Genomic DNA, 21,148 nt, shown 5'->3' with positions numbered 1-21,148 from the left:
ATCATCTTTGCTTCAATTGTGTCTTGTGTAGTACATAAGATTTCCTTGCAATTGAACAACTCTCTAACTACTTCATTTGAAGTCATTTGAACTAGTTATTGTGAAGAAGAACATGGTTAATATGAAATGCTCATATGGCTAACCTTTTGGTTGACTATTATTGAACCAACAAGTGCATACGTTTGGGTACGGTTAACAAACCTAGAAGCGTGCATTATAAAGTGTGTGTAACAAGCTAAGTTTTCGATCTAACGGTTGAGAAATATTAGCTTGAATCTAAATTAGGGTTTCATCTAACGGTGGATAATGTTTTCTTTGTGACCAAAGCAAAACCCTCATTTGAAAGACTATATAAAGAAGATATCTAGTATTGTGCAAAACTAATCCCCACACCTTACGTGTGATAATAGTTTGCATACTAGAGTCGATTCTCCTTTAACCTTTGGTTTTCTTTTTCTAAAACCAGGTTAACGACTTAAAGACTTCATTGGGATTGTGAAGCCAGACCGATACTATTTTTATCGTAGTTTTGTGATCTGATCTTGCATCTTATATCGTACAGGTACAATCATATTGATTTCCTTGAGATTGATATCTCCGGTAGGCAAGATATAAAAAGCAATCACAAACATCTTCGTCTCATTGTTTGTGATTCCGAAACATCTTGTTTCGCTACCATACGATTAAGATTGTTGTGAGGTGATTGATAACTCTAGGTTGTTCTTCGGGAATATAAGACCAGATTATCAATTGGTTCTTGTTCACCTTGATTATTATCAAAAGACGGAACAAAACCTTTAGGGTTTATCTGCGGGAGACATATTGATCCTTTGATAGACTTGTCTGTGTGAGACAAATTTGTTTATTGTCAAAGCCTGCGATTTTGGATCATAACAACTCTTAGTTGTGGGTGAGATCAGCTAAGGGAATCAAGTGCGTAGTATCCTGCTGGGATCAGAGGCGTATGAGCATAATTGTACCTTGGATCAGTGGGAGATTGATTGGGGTTCAACTACAGTCCAGTCCGAAGTTAGCTTGGAGTAGGCTAGTGTCTGTAGCGGCTTAATACAGTGTGTGTTCAATCTGGAATAGGTCCCGGGGGTTTTCTGCATTTGCGGTTTCCTCGTTAACAAAATTTCTGGTGTCTGTGTTATTTCAATTTCCGCATTATATTGTTTTATCTTTATAATTGAAATAATACAGGTTGTGCGTTAGGTCATCAATTAGAGTAATCCAACCTTTGGTTGTTGATTTTCATTTAAAGGTTGGTTGATTGTCATCGATTGATCCTTGGATATTAGTCTTTGGTACCATCCAAGTTATTCCTTGTGTTTGATTAAAGACTCGCTGATTTCTATTAGCTCGAGTAAATCAAAAAAAGAGAGAGATATTAACTCCTCGATATACTTTAGTCTTGATTGAGTCTGACTGTCTAGTTGATTCTCTAGCAAAGTATATTGGAGTTAGTCCATATAGATTGCTAAGCGAAATATTTGGTGGTGTTTTTAGACCCCCGCCTTTCAGTTTCAATCACTTTGAAAATTGCTTTGACGAGAAATGGTGTAACAACTATATAACGTCCTCTAAGAATGTTTCAATGATTGAAATGAGAGTTTAGATTACATAACCAATGATGGACATAAGTATTATTGTGGAAACACATATGTGAATAAGTCCTATCCCTTGAACCAAAGTTTGCAAACTTTGTTGAACAAGAGAAACCGGAAGAATCGCTTGTTGCCAAGTCCGCGAACTCAGTCCGCGAACTCCCGAACTTCTCATGCCGAGAAATTCTACCGGAGTTGACAAACTAGTTGCATGAGTACCAGTCCGCAAACCCAGTTCGCGAATCGGCGGAAAGTCTTTGCCGAGATTTTCTGCTGGAGTTTGTAAACTCTGTCCGGTTTCTTAAGTCCCCGAACCTAGTGTGCGAACTTAAGAAGGTTATATATCTGAAGATGATTTCTGAACTTAAACTTATAAAGACTAAGGAATGCAATTTGCAAACCATGGCTATAAAGTTCATTAACCGATTGGAGTGAATCAAATCATCTTTGCTTCAATTGTGTCTTGTGTAGTACATAAGATTTCTTTGCAATTGAACAACTCTCCAACTAGTTCATTTGAGTCATTTGAACTAGTTATGGTGAAGAAGAATATGGTTGGTTGGTTAACTATTGTTGAACCAACAATGTACACGTTTGGGTACGGTTAACAAACCTAGAAGCGTGCATTTCATTTGTGTATAACAAGCTATGTTTTCGATCTAACGGTTGAGAAATATTAGCTTGAATCTAAATCAGGTTTTCATCTAATGGTGGATATTGCTTACTTTGTGACCAAGGAGAAACTCTGATTTGAAAGACTATATAGAGGACATCTAGCAACTCTGCAAAACTAATCCTCACACCTTACGTGTGATACTAGTTTGCGTTCTAGAGTTGGTTCTCCTTTAACCTTTGGTTTTCTTCTTCTAAAACCAGGATAACGACTTAAAGACTTTATTGGGATTGTGAAGCCAGACCGATACTATTTTTATCGTAGTTGTGTGATCTGATCTTGCATCTTCTATCGTACGAATACAATCAGATTGATTGTCTTGAGATTGATATCTCCGATAGGAAAGATATAAAAAGTAATCCCGAACATCTTTGTCTCATTGTTTGTGATTCCGCAACATCTTGTTTCACTACCATACGATTAAGATTGTTGTGAGGTGATTGATTTATCTAGGATGTTCTTCGGGAATATAAGACCGGATTATCAATTGGTTCCTGTTCACCTTGATTATTATCAAAAGACAGAACAAAACCTTTAGGGTTTATCTGTGGGAGACAGATTGATCCTTTGATAGACTTGTCTGTGTGAGATATATTTGTTTATTGTCAAAGCCTGCGGTTTTGGGTCGTAGCAACTCTTAGTTGTGGGTGAGATCAGCTAAGGGAATCAAGTGCGCAGTATCCTGCTGGGATCAGAGGCGTAGAGAGTACAACTGTACCTTGGATCAGTGGGAGACTGATTGGGGTTCAACTACAGTCCAGTCCGAAGTTAGCTTAGAGTAGGCTAGTGTCTGTAGCAGCTTAATACAGTGTGTGTTCAATCTGGACTAGGTCCCGGGGTTTTTCTGCATTTGCGGTTTCCTTATTAACAAAATTTCTGGTGTCTGTGTTATTTCAATTTCCGCATTATATTGTTTTATCTTTATAATTGAAATAATACAGGTTGTGCGTTAGATCATCAATTAGATTAATCCAACCTTTGGTTGTTGATTGTCATTAATTGATCCTTGGATATTGTTCTTTGGTACCAGCCAAGTTATTCCTTTTGTTTGATTAAAGACTCGCTGATTTCTTTTAGCTCGAGTAAATCAAAACAAGAGAGAGATATTAACTCCTTGAGATACTTTTACCTAGATTGAGTCTGACTGTCTAGTTGATTCTCTAGAAAGTATTTCGGATTTAGTCCATACAGATTGCTAAGCAAAATATTGGATGGTGTTGTTAGACCCCCGTTTTTTCACAGGTAAACCAATTCTAAACTTTTTTGGAAGTGTGCTATAACAGATTCCAAGAATGTAAATCCTTGTAAATATAAATAAAGATTTACAGTGAAAAGATGTCAACATACTTTGAACACGTACAATAACTCTTATCATTTATTGTTCAAAGATATTCCTTAGTACTCAAGGAGATCATGTACCGAAATAAATTGAGAATCTATTAATTAAAGTTTTTAGTTTTATATACTTTAATTACCAGCAATTAAATGCATATCTCTAGAGAATAGAAATTAGTAATTTGCATATACTAATTGGAGATTTTATATTGAGAGATTTCGGAAATCTTGGGCAAGCATTTATTGGAATTAGGATAACCGAATTTTTCTATCACTGCATATCTTGAGAATATTTTCGGTTTTGGAAATTCCTTTGTGTCCAAAACTCCTTGGTCTATAAATACCTAAGTTTGCATTTCAAGCAAGCTATCTTAAGATCTAGGAAAATTTCATTCTTGTTGTTTATGGTGGAGCCATTTAACCGGAGAGAAAAGTATCCTAATTAGGTGAAATCTCTTACTACCGCTCGTTTGAAGACTTATGTAGGACCAAGAAGCTCTACGAGTACCACTGGTGGGAAACTATCTAATTGCAGTGTTATTAGTTTTCGATTGATTTGAAACTTTGATTGCACATAGTTTGTTTATTCTTGAGAATTTTCTCTTCTGATATAAAATTCACTCAAACTCGATCGAAGGGATCTTTAGAATTGTTTGTAGATCAGAAGACATCTTGTGATAATCCATTTTTAAAAGGCTCTGTTCCGTGTGTGATTGATCAAAAGAGATTCAAGTGGTGTTGTGTAGGTGTTTATTGAAGATCAAAGAAGATTTGAAGGCGAAGAAGATTTAGTTATCATATCTTTGGTGTGCCTAAACCTTGATCGGCTGGGATCCAACTAGAATCAGATTTACTCGATTGATTAGTTGCGTGAGATCGGCATCGCTTTATAGTTTCTCGTTGAGTTCTATACTGATTGATTGCGAATCTAAACTTAACTACTTTGGTAGTTATTGGATAGATTGATCTAACCAGGAAAAGGAGTTTATTAGATTAAACGGAAAAGCCTTTGCAGATGACTTGAGATATCTTTATCTTGGAAGAATCGAAAGCGTTGTTATCAAACAGATTCGTTGTTCCTTTACTGTTTGGAATACGATACAAAGGAATTGTTCAAGTGCGTGCACTTATCAAAGTCGTAAGCGCAGGGATACTGAGAAAACTAGGTGAACTAGGGTAGGTTTTTGGTCTCAACTACGAAGTTGGTGTAGATTTTGTATAACGGCTTAATTCTGAGAGTATTCAATTCTGGACTAAGTCCCGGGGTTTTTCTGTATTCGCAGTTTCCTCGTTAACAAAATCTTGTTGTGTCTTTTACTTTTCTATTTCCGCAATTATAATTGTTTATTATAATTAAAAGTAAAATACACAAACGTTAACTCTGATATACTTGATAATGATCCTATAGATTTTGGTTAAGTCCAGACCTATTATCAAGTATCACACTTTGGTAGTCGTATTCTCTCGATCTCGTATCCATAGACAATCACACAAAGTGTCAATACCGATTTGTTGCATTGTCTCGACTTTTTCCATAGACGATCACTTTCGGTAAGAGGATTTATATGAAAGATTGTGGTGTATCTGGGTACCCTCATCTTTTCATATGTAATCTTAGAGACATGTATACTATGTGACTCTAAACTAACTACAAGTTGGAGTTTTTCATGCACTAATTTACACAAAAGTTGAAAAAAATTGAAAAAAATAACAATGCAAATACTTGATCACTCCCCCACAATTAAAGTTTACATTGTCCTCAATGTAAATTGAGTCATCCAAGTAGATTCAAGGTGGGAAATACTACATGAAATGTGACGAGAAATCAGAAAAAGTAAATTCAAGAAAAAAAAAAAAAAACTAAAAACAAGACAAGAAATACTGCACGACTTTAGCCGTCTTCATGAAAGGTCTCCCAAGTAGCATGGGTATGGATGCATCCGAGCCATCATCCATTTATGGAACCCAAAAATCAGCTGGAAACACTAGTTGATTCACTTGCACAAGGACATCCTCAATAATACCCCTTGGGTAGACATTAGTACGATCCGCGAGTTCCAGCACAATATTAGTTGGTTTCAATGGACCCAAATTTAAAGGCTCGTAAATATATGCGGGCATCAAATTCACGGATGCTTTTAAGTCAAGCATAGCCTTTCCAATCCCTGTATTGCCAATCTCTACAGGTATAGTGAAACTACCTGGATCCTTGCATTTGGGTGGGAGTTTCTTTTGCAAGACCGCCGACGCGTTTTCCCCCACACTCATAACCTCATTCCCGGTTAGCTTTTTCTTCTTGGTACACAAGTCCTTCAAAACCTTCGCATACTTGGGAACTTGCTTGATAACATCAATGAGTGGAATGTTTACATGAATCTTCTTAAAGATGTCTAAAATTTCCTTTTCTAGTTCCGCCTTCTTAGAATTAGCAAACCTGCAAGGAAAGGGTAAAAGAGGAACACAAGTAGAAATAGGAGTTTTAGAGTTAGAAATAGGTACCTTAGAATTTTGGGGCAAATCATCATTCTTTTCCTCCAAAACAGGTTCATTTTGGGTCTCCATATCACCCACATCAACAATTTCAAGTTGTACAAGTTGTGTACCACTTATCAATGTAATAGCACTAACATTCTCTCTTGGGATAAGAGGTTGAGAAGGGAGTTTCCCACTATTTTATGCTTTTGATTAGTTCAATTCAAAAACCATGGAACCCATTTAAGACAAAACTAATTCATTGATGCAAACAACATGGATGAGAAATCAACTTAACACCCTTAACCAATATTATGTGTTTAGCTACTCATAGCTATGGAGTTCATCAACATCATAAATGAAATAAAGAAGATGTAAAAATAACGAAAGGAAACCCTAGAGTTATCTCCGGCTCTCTCCAAAAACTCTAAGTACCTCCTACAAAGTCTAGAAAATATCCCAATATAAATATCTCCTGCTCTCTCCAAAACTAGGTCATAACCTCCAAAGTCCATAACATAGAAGTCCTCCAAGCCCATAAAATCCATGTGTGAAAATATCCCAATGTAAATCTCTGATCCAAAAAGTGGTCGCCGAAAAACTGATGGAGGTGCCGGAAGTTGGCCGAAAAGGTCACCGGAAACCAGCTCAAGGGACCGGAACATTTACCCCAGATGACTGGTCAAAGTAACAGTCGGCCGTTATCTGACAGCTGACTAACGGTCAAGAACTGAGTCAGGACCGAGTCAGCTTCCTGACTTGGCTGAATAGTCTGAGTTGCCAGGCATTGGCTATTTTGCACAGGCCAGACTGAAAGTTGCGCGCATCACCTACATAGCTGCAGCCACCAGACTCATACTTCAGGCATAAAATAACTTTCTTGTCTAGCTCTTCCATCTTCTTTATTGCAACACCACCGTAACAATCCAGTCCACCAACATGCATTCAACCATTCTCATGCTCAGTTCATATACATACTGCAACGACAAATATCACCTGCAAATTCCTGTCAGTCCTCACAACACCTACTTCAGGCAATTCAGTCAAATCATTTCAGCTGCACAATACTCTCTTAAACTGCATTGCAGCTTCCCTTTCATTATCAGAATCCCCATTGCTGCAAAGGCAATAAGCCTGCAATTAACTCTGCAGCATAATCTTCACTTGGAACTGCAATCTTCTAATGTTGCAACTCCGTAAACAGCTTCAGTCTCATTCTCTCCCTGTATAACAGGGAGAGAATTTCTAACATCACAGCCAACTTCTGCAAAACAACACCCTCAGTTCCATCATTAGCAACAACACAACTCATTCTCCATCTGCTTCAGCTTGTACTCAAAACCACACCAGATTCCACCTACAATCCACCAGAACAACAGCAACACCACATATCCTGCATTCTCAATAGATCTTCAATTGCACCTGCAACATTATCTCAAGTTCAACTGTTTGGCAGCAACTGCATACACCGGTTCATCAATCCCTGCGGTGTCGAATTGCTCTTCTTGCCAGTAAGCCCAACCAAATCCTGAGGCAAAGTCTTCAACTCCATCTCAATTTCTAGCATTACCAGCTTGCATCTCTTTACAGTATTTGCAGCTCCATAGTAGCATCACCTGCTCTTGCTCCTCAACCATCAATTCCAACCAATCTGACCTGAACCAACTGCATCATGATCCTGGAAACAACAGCTCTTGTTTATTTCCTTTTCTAAGTTCAGTCCATCTTCTTCCATGTGATTCCAACACAGCTGCAATTCCAATTTATTCTTCTCTGCACTCCCCTGTCCTAGTATACATCTATACAGCATCATCAACTCAGTTAAGACCCATTCTATGTTCTCAAGAACCAGCAATATCAACACAAGCACCAGCAACTGAGTCATCTCTTCAATTGAATTCAAACCCTAATTTCCATGACATCTCCAGTACACCAATAACACACAGCACCAAGATCTTCTTCAAAACCTAGAATCATACAAATCCATTTTCGATCTTAAGCCAAAATCCCAAAATTCCTAACTTCTGAGTTCAAGGGTTTGAAATCAATCACCGCGAAAATTCTCGAGATTAAGCACACACCCACGTTTAATTAACCCTAGAACCAATCATTAACACTACCAGATTCTTAAATCGATCGTCTTCAGCAAAACCTTAACTTCTCTTAACTGAAATCTCAAATATCCCATCTGTTCTTCATCAGTTCATCTTCTCTGAGATCTCCTCTATCACCGATGTCAACAGCAACCAAATGCTTCTGAGAACAGCCATCGTCAATCCCTGGTTCTTCTTCATTTTCTCAATTCTAATGGAGCCGCTATTGCTATCACGTGGAGTGGATAGACAGGCTAATGATAAGAGCATCTCGGATGCTTGGGGTCAATGTCATCCTACGTGGATGTTTTATTAAGACCTTTTGGTGGTGAGTTTTTCACTCCATGACAAAAAGTAGTAAAAGTTAGACTTTTTACCTAAATTCCATCTCTAATCCCCAAGGTCTTGTCCAACAATTTTTGTCTGAATTAAGAGACAAAAAATGATATGGACTTAAGACTCAGTGTCATGAAGAAAGTCTAAATAAGACTTTCTCCTTTACCTCACTTGGTCCCCACATGCACGTGTCATCTTCTTTAATGACCTTCACCTTAGTGTTGGAGATGAAAAGTTGGTAGACAAGGTCTTAAATCCTATGTGTCATATCAATCTAAGACCTTGACCCCTAACATTGGAGATACTCTAATCCCCAAGGTCTTGTCCAAAACTTTTTGTCTAAATTGAGAGACAAAAGATGATGTGGACTTAAGACCCATGGTCATGAAGAAAGTCTAAATAAGACTTTCCCCTTTACCTCACTTGGTCCCCACATGCATATGTCACCTTCTTTTATGACCTTCACCTTAGTGTTGGAGATGAAAAGTTGGTAGACAAAGTCTTAAATCCTATGTGTCATATCAATTTAAGACCTTGACCCCTAGCATTGGAGATGCTCTAATCCCCAAGGTCTTGTCCAAAAATTTCTGTCTAAATTGAGAGACAAAAGATGATGTGGACTTAAGACCCAGGGTCATGAAGAAAGTCTAAATAAGACTTTCCCCTTTACCTCACTTGGTCCCCACATGCACATGTCACCTTCTTTTGTGACCTTCACCTTAGTGTTGGAGATGAAAAGTTGGTAGACAAGGTCTTAAATCCTATGTGTCATATCAATTTAAGACCTTGACCCCTAACATTGGAGATATTCTAAGAGACAATGATTACTTCTCTGAATTTTAGGGTTGCGTAGTAAGTGAACTGGATACAGCCACTCAGGTGAGCCATATATGGGTACCCAGTGACTGTAAACACCCACTCATTAGATGATGGACACCACAATGGAAACCCTTCTTTAACACTTGCATGACTGCAGATAGTGTTTGCCTGTGAAATGAACTTTTTGACTCATTTTGCTCCAATTGAGTGCTTTCTCCTTCTTTCTCCTCAAACGACTCCAAAGTACCTAGAACACTCAAAAGCAAACATAAGATACATAATTATAAGAAAACTCGCAAAGAAAGCATAAACAATAGATAAATATCAAGGTGTTTAAAACACCTATCAATAATCACTAAATTTATAGAAATATTTGACATACACTCCAGTAGAACCATTACAGTTTGAGAAATTGACGGTTGAACAATGAAACAAAAACCATGAACAATTCAATAGACAATTAAAAATTCAATAAAGAAAGACCACCCAAAAAACAGGGAACATACTAGCAGAATTACAACACACATAAACCCTCAAACACTCACAGAAGAGGCAGAAAATTTGAAAATCGTATATGAAACCTATGTTACATGGACGCGGGACACGGTTACGACACGACACGGTTACGGGAACACGTTAAATCTCAAAAAAGTATGTTACGGAGACACGTTATACGTATTACGCCCACCATCAAAATGAGGTTTTACAGCAATCTGCTTAACAAAATAATTGTTCATACTTGTAAAATACTTGATTACTAATTAAATAAAATTAATAATATCGAAATAATGATAAAATTTTTCATAAATAATGCTTGGATTTGACTAAAAAGATAATAAATTAGCGTCACGTTTAGTTTATTTTGATTTTCCAAGCCAAAATGAATCATTTATGGCCCGTCCGAAAGTGTCCAATCAGTATCCGCAAAGTGTCTAATGTCGATTTTTATGCGACACGTGATGTGTCGTGTCCGTTCGTGTGTCCAACACGGTTACGCTATCTTTCTTGGCGTGTCCGTGCAACATAGTATGAAACAGTTATGCTTCAATAACTGAATCAATAACTTAATATTGTCAATAATTACTAATTCAATACCCTAAATCGATACACTAAATGGATCAGAAACAAACTATACTACTAATTCAACACCCTAAATGAATCAAAAACAAGTTTAACAAAATCACAGTGAAACGTTTTTTTTACCTTAACACTAACGGAAGACTTTGATTTCTTTATCAGCAACATAATCAGTCGATTTTTTGTTGATTTTCATCACATGCAACATTAAATCAAAGAAATTAGTATGAATCAGTAACGGCTGAAATATAAATCGATGAATTCAACAATTTTTTGAATTAAATCGTTTCCGAAACCCAAAAAAATCGAAATCAGGTGGTGTTTAAACTCAATCGAAACAGAAAATCGATGTTTTACCTTCGATGTTGCTATTTCCGATCCGCAGTATCTCTGAAACCTAATTTTTCTCGTTTTTTTCAATTAGATTTGATCTTCTAAATCAAATAACAGTGTATATCTACTGATTTCGATCGATTTTGTGTTTGATTTTCGAAGATTTGATCGATGTTTTAAAAGAAATAGTTTTTGTTAAGGTTTTCTTCTGGGAGTGAGAGAGAAGGAGAAAAAAAGAAATGGTACCGAAATGAAGAAAAGTTATTGTATTAATTAGTTGTCGTAACAGTTATGATATTTATGTAGCGACTTTTTAGTAATCTGACAAGCCGGGTATTGGGCTTCTAAAACCTCGCGTTTTTAGGGGCCACTCAAAAGGATTTAGGGGCCATCAATTTATACCCATCCAAAGACTCTAGTTAAGGGGTACCCTATACGATATTGAAGTTACATAAATGCCCTTCTGGTAAAACCGTATAAAAACTAAATCAAAAAAAATTCTACTCATTTCAACTCTTCTTCTTCCAGTTTCATATCTTCCGATTGTGGAAGAAAAAAAACTTTCCTCGTTCAACCGAAACATCGCCGCGAATCGTAAAATCAAAACATCGTCGATTCGTTTATAAAACAATGGATAAGGGAAATGAAACCCACAGACCTAGAACCAAAAATGTTGCTCGGGGTATCGATCCAAAGATTGGGATTTTAGCAAGAAATAAAGAAATTCTTGCTGCAAATGAAGAAGAACGCGAAGAACGCGAAGAACAAGTACCCGGCAATGTAGTCGGTGGTGGCGATTCCGATAATCAAACACTTCGTCAACTTCAAATGGCCCCAATTAGGTAAGAATCTATCATTTTTGGTGTTTATTTCGCTTTAATTCGTCGAATCGAGAAAAAAAATTTCTAGGGTTTTCGGTTATTTATCCAAATTCGGACGATATTCATGCTCATTTACTTCCGAATGTAGTCGTGTTCTTCATTTCTCAAGAACATCGACAGTATTCGGGAGAAAGATTTGATGATTGTCTGCCGAATATTGGTGGCCATATCTTCCTGGATACAAACTGCTAATAATCGGTAGTTTAATGAATTTTCTGGCTACCGAATATATTTAAGTAGACACAGAGTATTCGGAAGAACACTCACTACCGATGTTTATATTGAAAAAATCTCAAAATTTCTGATATAGGAAAAATCCCATTTTGGGGCTAGTATTTATTCGGAAGACAATATAATGTTTTATACCTCCGATTGTGTAGGATAAAATTTTAGAGTTTCTGAACTCCAGTTGATGAATATTCGGTTGTAAACATGTTTAGTTATATTCTGATTGATTTTCATTCGGAAAAAATATGTGTCTTCTTACTTCCGAATTTGTACATTCGGGTTATAGATGTGCACTTTGTCTTCCGATTGTGTAGGATGAAAAATTTACAGCTTCTGAACTCCAATTGATGCATATTCGGTTGTAAACATGTTTAGTTATATTTCGATTGTTTTGTATTCGGGAACAGTATGTGTCTTTTTACTTCCGAATGTGTTCATTCGGGTTATATTTCCATACTTTGTCTTCCGATTGTATAGTTTGTAAATATTGTTCCTTTCTTTGTTGTTTAGACAAAATCGAGAAGGAGGAAGAAAGTGACAGCAAGTGCTAGGAGGGAAAGGAGCGCCAAAGATAATTCAAGTGCTCAACAAAGCTTACAAGAACAAAGCAGTCAACAAGGAGTGCAACCAAGTGCTGAACAAAGTGTAGAACAACAAGGCAGTGAAAAAGGGGTGCAACCAAGTGTTGAACAAGCCGCTCAACAAAGTGCAGAACCAACTGCTCCACAAGTTACACCTCACCATGAAATTGAACCAGTTGATCCAGTGCCAATAGAAGAAGAAGAAGGACAACCAAGTGGTACCCAAAAAGCCAAAAAAGGAAAAGATGGTCTAAAGAAGGATATTGCTAAGAAAGCATCACATCTTGTCCCTCAGCACTTGAAGAAGAAGGGTATTCTAGCAGGCACAATCCTTGGGCTACCGGCGGATGGAGGAAAATTGCTTTTTGGATACAAAGACTCATGGGCCAGAGAAATATACGAAACCGAGGTAATAAAATTACTATTTTTTATTAATGTAATGTCTATGTGTTATATCGTAATATTTGTATTAAGTATTTTTTTATGTACTTTAATAGGATCATCAAGATGCGGTCCGTCTACTCAAACCTACCGCCGCACCAACAAAAATGCTTGCGTGGCCTTTATCCGGTGAATGTGAAAGGTTCAAGTCAATTGTTGCCAACTCGGGGTTAGCTAATGCCGCCGAGAATTCATTGTTGGAACATGATCGTGTGGCCATATCGGCGTTCGTGGAGAGAATGTATCCTGAGACCGATACTTTCCATATGCCATTTGGGGAGATGACGATTACTCCGGATGATGTTGTGCAGATTCTTAACCTTCCCGACCAAGGCACAGCTGTGAAGTTTAACTACACAAAGCAGTTAAGTTGGGCACAACTTTATGCTCTAACTAAAAAGTGCTTAGGTTGGGATGAAGAGACAACAACAGCAGAGTTTAGGAGGCATGCAAGTTACAGAACAAGACAGATCAACATTACAGCTTTGATGAATATGTTCCGAGGCACCTTGGAGAAGGAAAAGAATGGAACGTTAACTGATGAGCAAGTGAAAAGTATCAGTTTTTCCCAAATTCTGATTTTTGGGCCATCGTACATTCGGGACTTTATAAAAAAACATTATCCTCCGAATATTACAAGTTCAAAACAAACCATGCCATGGCTCCAGGTGGTTCCAAGGGCCAATATTGAAGGTCCCATATTCGGAAGTTTTGGTAACTAATTTAACTTCCGATTATTTCAAAGACAAAATTTGAAAAGTATAAGTTTTTCCAAATTCTGATTTTTGGGCCATCGTACATTCGGAACTTTACAAAAAACCTATCCTCCGAATATTACAAGTTCAAAACAAACCACGCCATGGCTCCAGATGGTTCCAAGGGCCAATATTGAAGGTTAGACAGCCCATATTCGGAAGTTTTGGTAACTAATTTAACTTCCGATTATTTCAAAGACAAAATTTGAAAAGTATAAGTTTTTCCAAATTCTGATTTTTGGGCCATCGTACATTCGGAACTTTACAAAAAACCTATCCTCCGAATATTACAAGTTCAAAACAAACCACGCCATGGCTCCAGGTGGTTCCAAGGGCCAATATTGAAGGTTAGAAAGCCCATATTCGGAAGTTTTGGTAACTAATTTAACTTCCGATTATTTCAAAGACAAAATTTGAAAAGTATAAGTTTTTCCAAATTCTGATTTTTGGGCCATCGTACATTCGGAACTTTACAAAAAAATTATCCTTCGAATATTACAAGTTCAAAACAAACCACGCCATGGCTCCAGGTGGTTCCAAGGGCCAATATTGAAGGTTAGACAACCCATATTCGGAAGTCTTGGTAACTAATTTAACTTCCGATTATTTCAAAGACAAAATTTGAAAAGTATAAGTTTTTCCAAATTATGATTTTTGGGCCATCGTACATTCGGAACTTTACAAAAAACCTATCCTCCGAATATTACAAGTTCAAAAAAAACCACGCCATGGCTCCAGGTGGTTCCAAGGGCCAATATTGAAGGTTAGAAAGCCCATATTCGGAAGTTTTGGTAACTAATTTAACTTCCGATTATTTCAAAGACAAAATTTGAAAAGTATAAGTTTTTCCAAATTCTGATTTTTGGGCCATCGTACATTCGGAACTTTACAAAAAAATTATCCTTCGAATATTACAAGTTCAAAACAAACCACGCCATGGCTCCAGGTGGTTCCAAGGGCCAATATTGAAGGTTAGACAGCCCATATTCGGAAGTTTTGGTAACTAATTTAACTTCCGATTATTTCAAAGACAAAATTTGAAAAGTATAAGTTTTTCCAAATTCTGATTTTTGGGCCGTCGTACATTCGGAACTTTACAAAAAAAATTATTCTTCTAATATTACAAGTTCAAAACAAACTGTTTCCTGGAACCAAACAACACCATAATCGGAAAGAAAGTTGACTCATAACATAACCGAATATTACAATCGGTAGGTTGTTTAACAAAATAATCTACCGATTTCGTATAATCGGCTAGTTTTTATATTAATAATACTCCGATTACATCCATTACATAAAGTTCAAACGGCCTTAACCTTACAATTTCGTCAAAAGCACCTAAATCCATACTCTTAATTGACAATAAAAGTATTAAAACAGATCATAACTTCCAGTGACCATAGAAATTGTCCCTCCTGATTTTGTAGCATCCTTCATGTTCAAATCGTTTCCCGTAGAGGTCCACATACCGGCGATCCGAAAGATTTCTCTGAAATTACGAATGAGTAACAAGTTAGTATTAACTTTTGTTAATGTGAGTTGGAGTTACAGAGATACTTACTCGTTTTTCATACGTCCACCAAGGAAAAACGTTCCTAACAAACCGTTCCTCATCTTCAAGTTTGTCAATCTCCTTATCGAGCGCATTCTTTCTCATCTTAATGTCATTGGATGATCTTCGAATTCGATTACCATCTAAGGCCTCAAATACCATTAAGATACGGTTCCATATCTGCTCTTCGGATTCCGATTTGTGGAGCTTGTGAACACGATCATGAGCAGTTACCACAACCCACGCTCTATAAATAGCACAATCTTCTTCTTCGTCAAAAGCAATATCCATGTTTTTTGTTATGAAAATTAAAACTGAAGAGAGGAAAGAGTTTGGTGCAATTGGGGTGATAGATATGAGTTTCTTCATATAGGTTTAGGGTCCAACGGCTCTTTTTGTTTTTCCCAAAAACTCCAACGGCTAATTTGACGAAAGTTGAATGTGGAGAAACCAATAATCGATAGGTATTGTATTTAGCATATCTACCGATTATGGTAGCTTTCAAAATTTGAATTTGGGGCAACTTATAATCGGTAGGTTTTGTAATATATTTAACTCCCGATTAACGCTGCATCCAAAACACGAACCAAGTGGTTATGGCTGGCTGTGTACACTCCCGATTAATGAACACAAATCATTCTAATACTGCACCGACTACAATCGGAAGTCTGGGAAATATTTTGGCTTCCGATTGCAATCGGAGGATAACAATGTTATCATATCCTCCGAATATATAAGGGTAATTTCGCCATTACGAATTACGCGAGATAAGGGCTGGCTACATTTTCCCTTTGGGTGACCTTTTTTGTTTTATTGCTGGCCCCTAAATCCTTTCGAGTGGCCCCTAAAAACGCGAGGTTCTAAAAGTCCAGGGATATAATTTAAGTTGGTAAGAGTATATTTCAAATAGGCCTCATAGTAGGAATGTATAGATAATGTTCCCAGCACCAGATCACCGGGGACAAAACCCCATGGGAAATACCGATAGAGACAGCTCATGCGGGCCCCATGGTGGGTGATACCCACCCCTGCTAATCCCTGTTGGGCCCCATGGGGTTGTTTCTATCGGGATTTTCTTCAAAGAAAATCTGATATGCTCAGATCTTTCAGCTCACATCACTATTCTCTGGAGTCAAATTCCTAACATGGGAATCGGAAAAATAGATTAACAATTTGCCCAGTTGGTGTATATTGCCTAACCCATCCTGCTAAAGTAAAAAAAGATACTAAAAAAAAAATTAAAAAAAGGTTGAAAATGGAACTCTTTCCTATGTCTATCTATCTATTCCAAATTTCCAACATTATCGTTTTCAAAACGTACATACCACAAATCCAGTAGGAAGTTCGGGAAGAAACAGTCCATTTTGTTTCACGCACATGAATATATCTAACTAGAAATTCAATGCCGGGATGATGATACTCCATAACCTTCAATGCTAAATCAGCCATCAACCTTGAATTTCATCTAATTCGTAACTTGAACTCTTCTTTCATCATTATAAAAAAAAAATACCCAGTAGATAATAATCGGGTCTTCAGACATACCTGAACCTTTAACGAAGCATCATTCATCGGCCTCATCTTTGATTTCTCTCTGGAGTTCTTTCTTGTACTCATCAAACGTCCCTGGAAAAGCTTCAACAGTCCCATTCTCTACTACCCAGATTTCACTGTCCTCTTCATCATTACAGACCTGTGAAATTAGCCTGGAATCATGGGTAACTAGAACAACACCCCCTGTGAACTCATTCAATGCATTAGCTAGTGCATCAATGCTCTGCATATCCAAGTGGTTTGTTGGCTCATCCAATAACAATATGTGGGGCTTTGACATGGAGATTGAAGTGAATACAACCCTAGACTTTTGCCCTCCAGAAAGTTTCACTATTGGAATATAATGGTTATTTCTGGGAAGACCGAACTTTCCAAGCTTTGCACAAACAGCCTCTTCCTTGCTAGGTCCTTCTTGATCAGAATGAAGACGGAGAAGATATTTGACCGGGGTTTCCTCCATTGTTAAAAGATCCACGAAGTGCTGCGAATACCTCCCAATCCTCAATTTCGGACTCTTTCGAACCTCCCCGCTCGTGGGAACTAAATTGCCAGCAAGAAGATTAAGAAGTGCAGATTTTCCAGCTCCGTTCGGACCAACAATTGCTGCTTGGGTTCCCATATCAATACCAGCATCAACATTTGAGAGCCTGAAGTCATTCCTGTTTGGATAGCTAAAATGGACATTAATTAGCTGCAACAGAGGTGCCTTGAGTTTGGTTGGCCCCGGAAAGTGGAACATTACACTGTAATCTGTCCACTTTTTGGGGGTATTTGTCAACAGCTCGCTGTCCTCGTCCACCTTGCCCCTAGATACTTCTTTTCTTACAAGGATCTTGACTCGAGCATTCGCCTTTTCGAGTTGAACCATGTTCCCAGCTCTTGTAGCAGCCTTCACCTGTTTTTCATGTGTCTCAGATATTCTATTAACCTCCCTGCGACGTTGCTCATACAGTCTTTCAAACTCATCAAAATTGCCACGATACAATTGAAGTTTCTGTTCATGAAGATGAATAATATCACCGCAGATAGTATTGAGGAAATCACGGTCATGTGAGACTATGACAAGAGTGTTTTTCCAACAACACAAGTATTCTTCTAACCAGAGAGCAGCGCGAAGGTCGAGATGGTTGGTGGGCTCATCAAGTAGTAAGAGGGTTGGTTGGACGAACAACGCCCTAGCCAATGAGATTCTCATCCTCCATCTACCACTAAATGATCGAGTAGCTCGCATCTGCATATCTTTTATGAAACCTAACCCAGCTAGAATTTTTGATGCCTGTGCCTCAGCTGTGTATGCCCCAATTATCCGCGACCTGTCATATAATGCAGCAAGCTTCTCCCCTGCAATATCATCATAGACGTTTCCATCAACAGATAAATTCAGCAAACCCACAACTTGTTCACGGAGTTTGACAAGTTCTTCATTGGCGGAAACCACTACTTCAAGGGCTGATCTGTCATCACCAACCACTTCTTGCTCAACCAAATGAACATCAATATTTTTGGGCACAGGAATCTTCCTCCAAGCGAGAAGCTTCATTAATGCGGATTTCCCTGTTCCATTAGGACCAACCAAACCATACTTCTTTCCATGAGCAATCGTAACAGATGTGTCCTTGAGAAGCACTATCCCTCGGGCAGATACAGAAAAATTATGAACTGAAATGTCCTTAACATTAGCATATGCATTGTGCTCCCCATCAAGGACAGAAACTTGGTTACCTATTGCAACAGTAAATGCATCACGATCCTCCCTGAGAGCTTCTTGTTTCGCGTTATAAGCAGCCTCAATAGCCTGCATTTCCTTCATCTCTCTTTTTTTCAAATTCTTTTCACTCATAGAAAATTCAAGAGGTTTGAGATCAGGACAACGATTGCATTTCTTGCCAACGGGTACATTATCTTGGTCTTCCTCGGATGAAAAGTAATCATCATCGTTTAATGGTGGAAGCAAAGACTCGTCTATGTAAGATTCACATCTTGCTGCTACATTTTCTTTTGGCTTGCTAGCAATGATAGGGAGGTGATTTTTTGGTTCATCAGCAGACTCCATCTTACGAGTTGAACTCGGAACAGAGCACTTGTCTTCTCATCTTTAATAGTAGTTTTACTGGGTTTTGTTGTATTAACCTCTTCAGTTTTCCTTCTTCCCATTGCAAACCTGTACAAAATCCCCACAAAAAGCAAATACATATAGAAGATACTAGAAATTCCATAATAGGTTTTAGAAGAGTCACAAAATAGTGAAAGAATGAGTAGCTAGAAACAGAATAAACTCTGATCAATCAACTCAAATAGCACTAAAAATTCGTATAAAATCCTGGTAATCGAAACCTCTAAGAACCTTAAAACTAAAACTAAAATCCTTAATTCAAATGAAAAACCTCAATTTTTCAATAAATTAACAGAAATTAGTACTAAAACTTGCATGTACGCAACAAAATTCTGTATAAGTGACAACATCATAGAGATTTGTATAAAGAAATCTGTATCAGCTAATACAATCAGTGTATGAAGAATGAAAAGAAGCAAAAAAATGCTTTCCTCCAAGATCTGTGATGACTTAATTCAAGAAGTGAAACCCCCCGCCTAAACTTTTACTGCTAGAACTAGTTTTCTTATAAATCTGTAGATGAACTCCCTAAAATCTTCTGCAATAATCAAATTTACCAGAAAACATATGATTTTGAGGTTTGAGATTTCCATACAATGTTTCGAAACTATCAAAGAACAAATTAAAACCCTAGAATCATTTCAAGAAAAGTATATATAAAACCCCCAAAACAGAATCAAAGTTAGGGTTCCAAAAACTTACTTTGATTGATGGAGGAAGATCATAAGAGAGGGGAAGCTGGAAGAAAATGTTGTGTAGCTAAAACCCTACCACAGAATTTTACTGATATTTTGCAGCATTGCCGTGACTGAACTTAGCTGCAAGGTTTGAAAAACACCCGTTTTTACTGAAAAAATGGCCGTTAAAACGGTCACACTCATATACCGTGGTTGTGAGGGTCCCCGAATCCCGTGCCTTTGTAATACCGATAAATAGAAAATAACATTAGTTTTTTAGGGACGTTTTTCAGTTTTCACACACGTTATAACCGTTTTTCTAAAATTAGTTTGAATGTTTTTTTCTTCTAAATAACATTTTAACGTGCGTTTTTTAGAACTGTTTTCCCGTTATCACGCACATTATAATCATGTAAATAACTTTTTTACCATTTTTTTGAGTTTTTTTTCTTTCTCTGGATTGAAGGATTAAAACTTAGAATTAGAACTTTAAAATAATACAGAGAAAGTAAACTACATGATTAAAAACTTCAAATTAAAAAAAACATAATATTATTAAATTAGTGTTCATTATTTAAATAGTTACGGGAACCAATTACGACCACCACCCTTCTTCGATCTATTCATGTATTTTCATTTTCTCGACGGTTCCTTTCCTCATTATAGTCATCGTCGGGGATACTGTTTGTCTTCGTTTGAATAAATATCATAACCATAATAGCCTCCATTATTATCATCATTGTTACCTACTTCATTATATATTGTTATCAATATTATATATACTTCGTTCATATATTGGACACCCTGGTTAGAGCGATTGGTAGTGTAGTGAAAATCATATGTATGATTCACATTCTCATAATCTTGTGTATTTTCTCCGAATGAAAGATTACCAAAGTCATAAACAAAGTGACTCACCAGTAACCTTTCGTATGAGATTTCAACTTTAGGATCATGCCATTTGTGTGGTAGAGGGACATGCTCTGGATTATTAATGGCTTCCTCTTCCAGCATATTTAACAATTGTTCTTCTTGAAGTAATAAAACCGGTGTTTCGTCTTCCCCCGCTATCCATTCAAGCATATTGTCATCCCTCAGTAGACTATGATCGTCGTGAATATCAATGTTATGTCGCCTTGATTTACCTTTAATTTTATGTTGCTCCAACTTCAAATTGCACTGAACATACACCAGATCATGTATTCTCGATGAAAGTAAACGATTGCGTAGTTTGAAGTGGATTCTTTCAAACACACTCCAATTTCTCACTTATCCAGATGTTGTATTTGTTTGACTTAATATCTTTGCTGCAAGATTCTGGAGGGATGGATACTCAGCACCATAAGATAACCACCAACTTACAAGATCACCGTGTTGAGCCGCAATACGTGCTGATGGTGATGCAAATTGACCTTGCATCATTCGCATGCTTCCCTCATACAAAGAAAAGTACAATTGGTACTAAAAATTCAAATTACTTAATTAAACATATTTGGAGATAATATTAGTAATTTTGTACCTCTAGCATGCATTTCGCTTGTTCTTGCGGGCCACTAACCATTTTTGGTATTACTTCAATAAGACAAATTTGGGGCTCAGAAATTTCATTATTGATGAGATT

At 37.3% G+C, this 21,148-nt stretch overlaps 1 protein-coding gene across 1 annotated transcript; it reads right to left on the bottom strand.

Moving 5' to 3' along the window:
• Nucleotides 1-16,364: 16,364 nt before the first annotated feature.
• Nucleotides 16,365-19,683, bottom strand: LOC113320536 (ABC transporter F family member 4-like). Its single transcript, XM_026568439.1, has 2 exons — nucleotides 19,553-19,683; nucleotides 16,365-18,898 (listed from the first exon to the last, which is right to left on the bottom strand). The coding sequence occupies exon 2, from the start codon at nucleotides 18,788-18,790 to the stop codon at nucleotides 16,748-16,750; it is 2,043 nt and encodes a 680-aa protein (XP_026424224.1). The 5' UTR covers nucleotides 18,791-18,898; nucleotides 19,553-19,683; the 3' UTR covers nucleotides 16,365-16,747.
• Nucleotides 19,684-21,148: the final 1,465 nt, after the last annotated feature.

This window comes from Papaver somniferum, chromosome 11 (genome assembly GCF_003573695.1).
Source record: "Papaver somniferum cultivar HN1 chromosome 11, ASM357369v1, whole genome shotgun sequence".
NCBI classification, from domain to species: domain Eukaryota; kingdom Viridiplantae; phylum Streptophyta; class Magnoliopsida; order Ranunculales; family Papaveraceae; genus Papaver; species Papaver somniferum.
The sequence above is the reverse complement of the archived record's forward strand: the minus strand, read 5'-3'. Positions and strand labels throughout refer to the sequence as shown.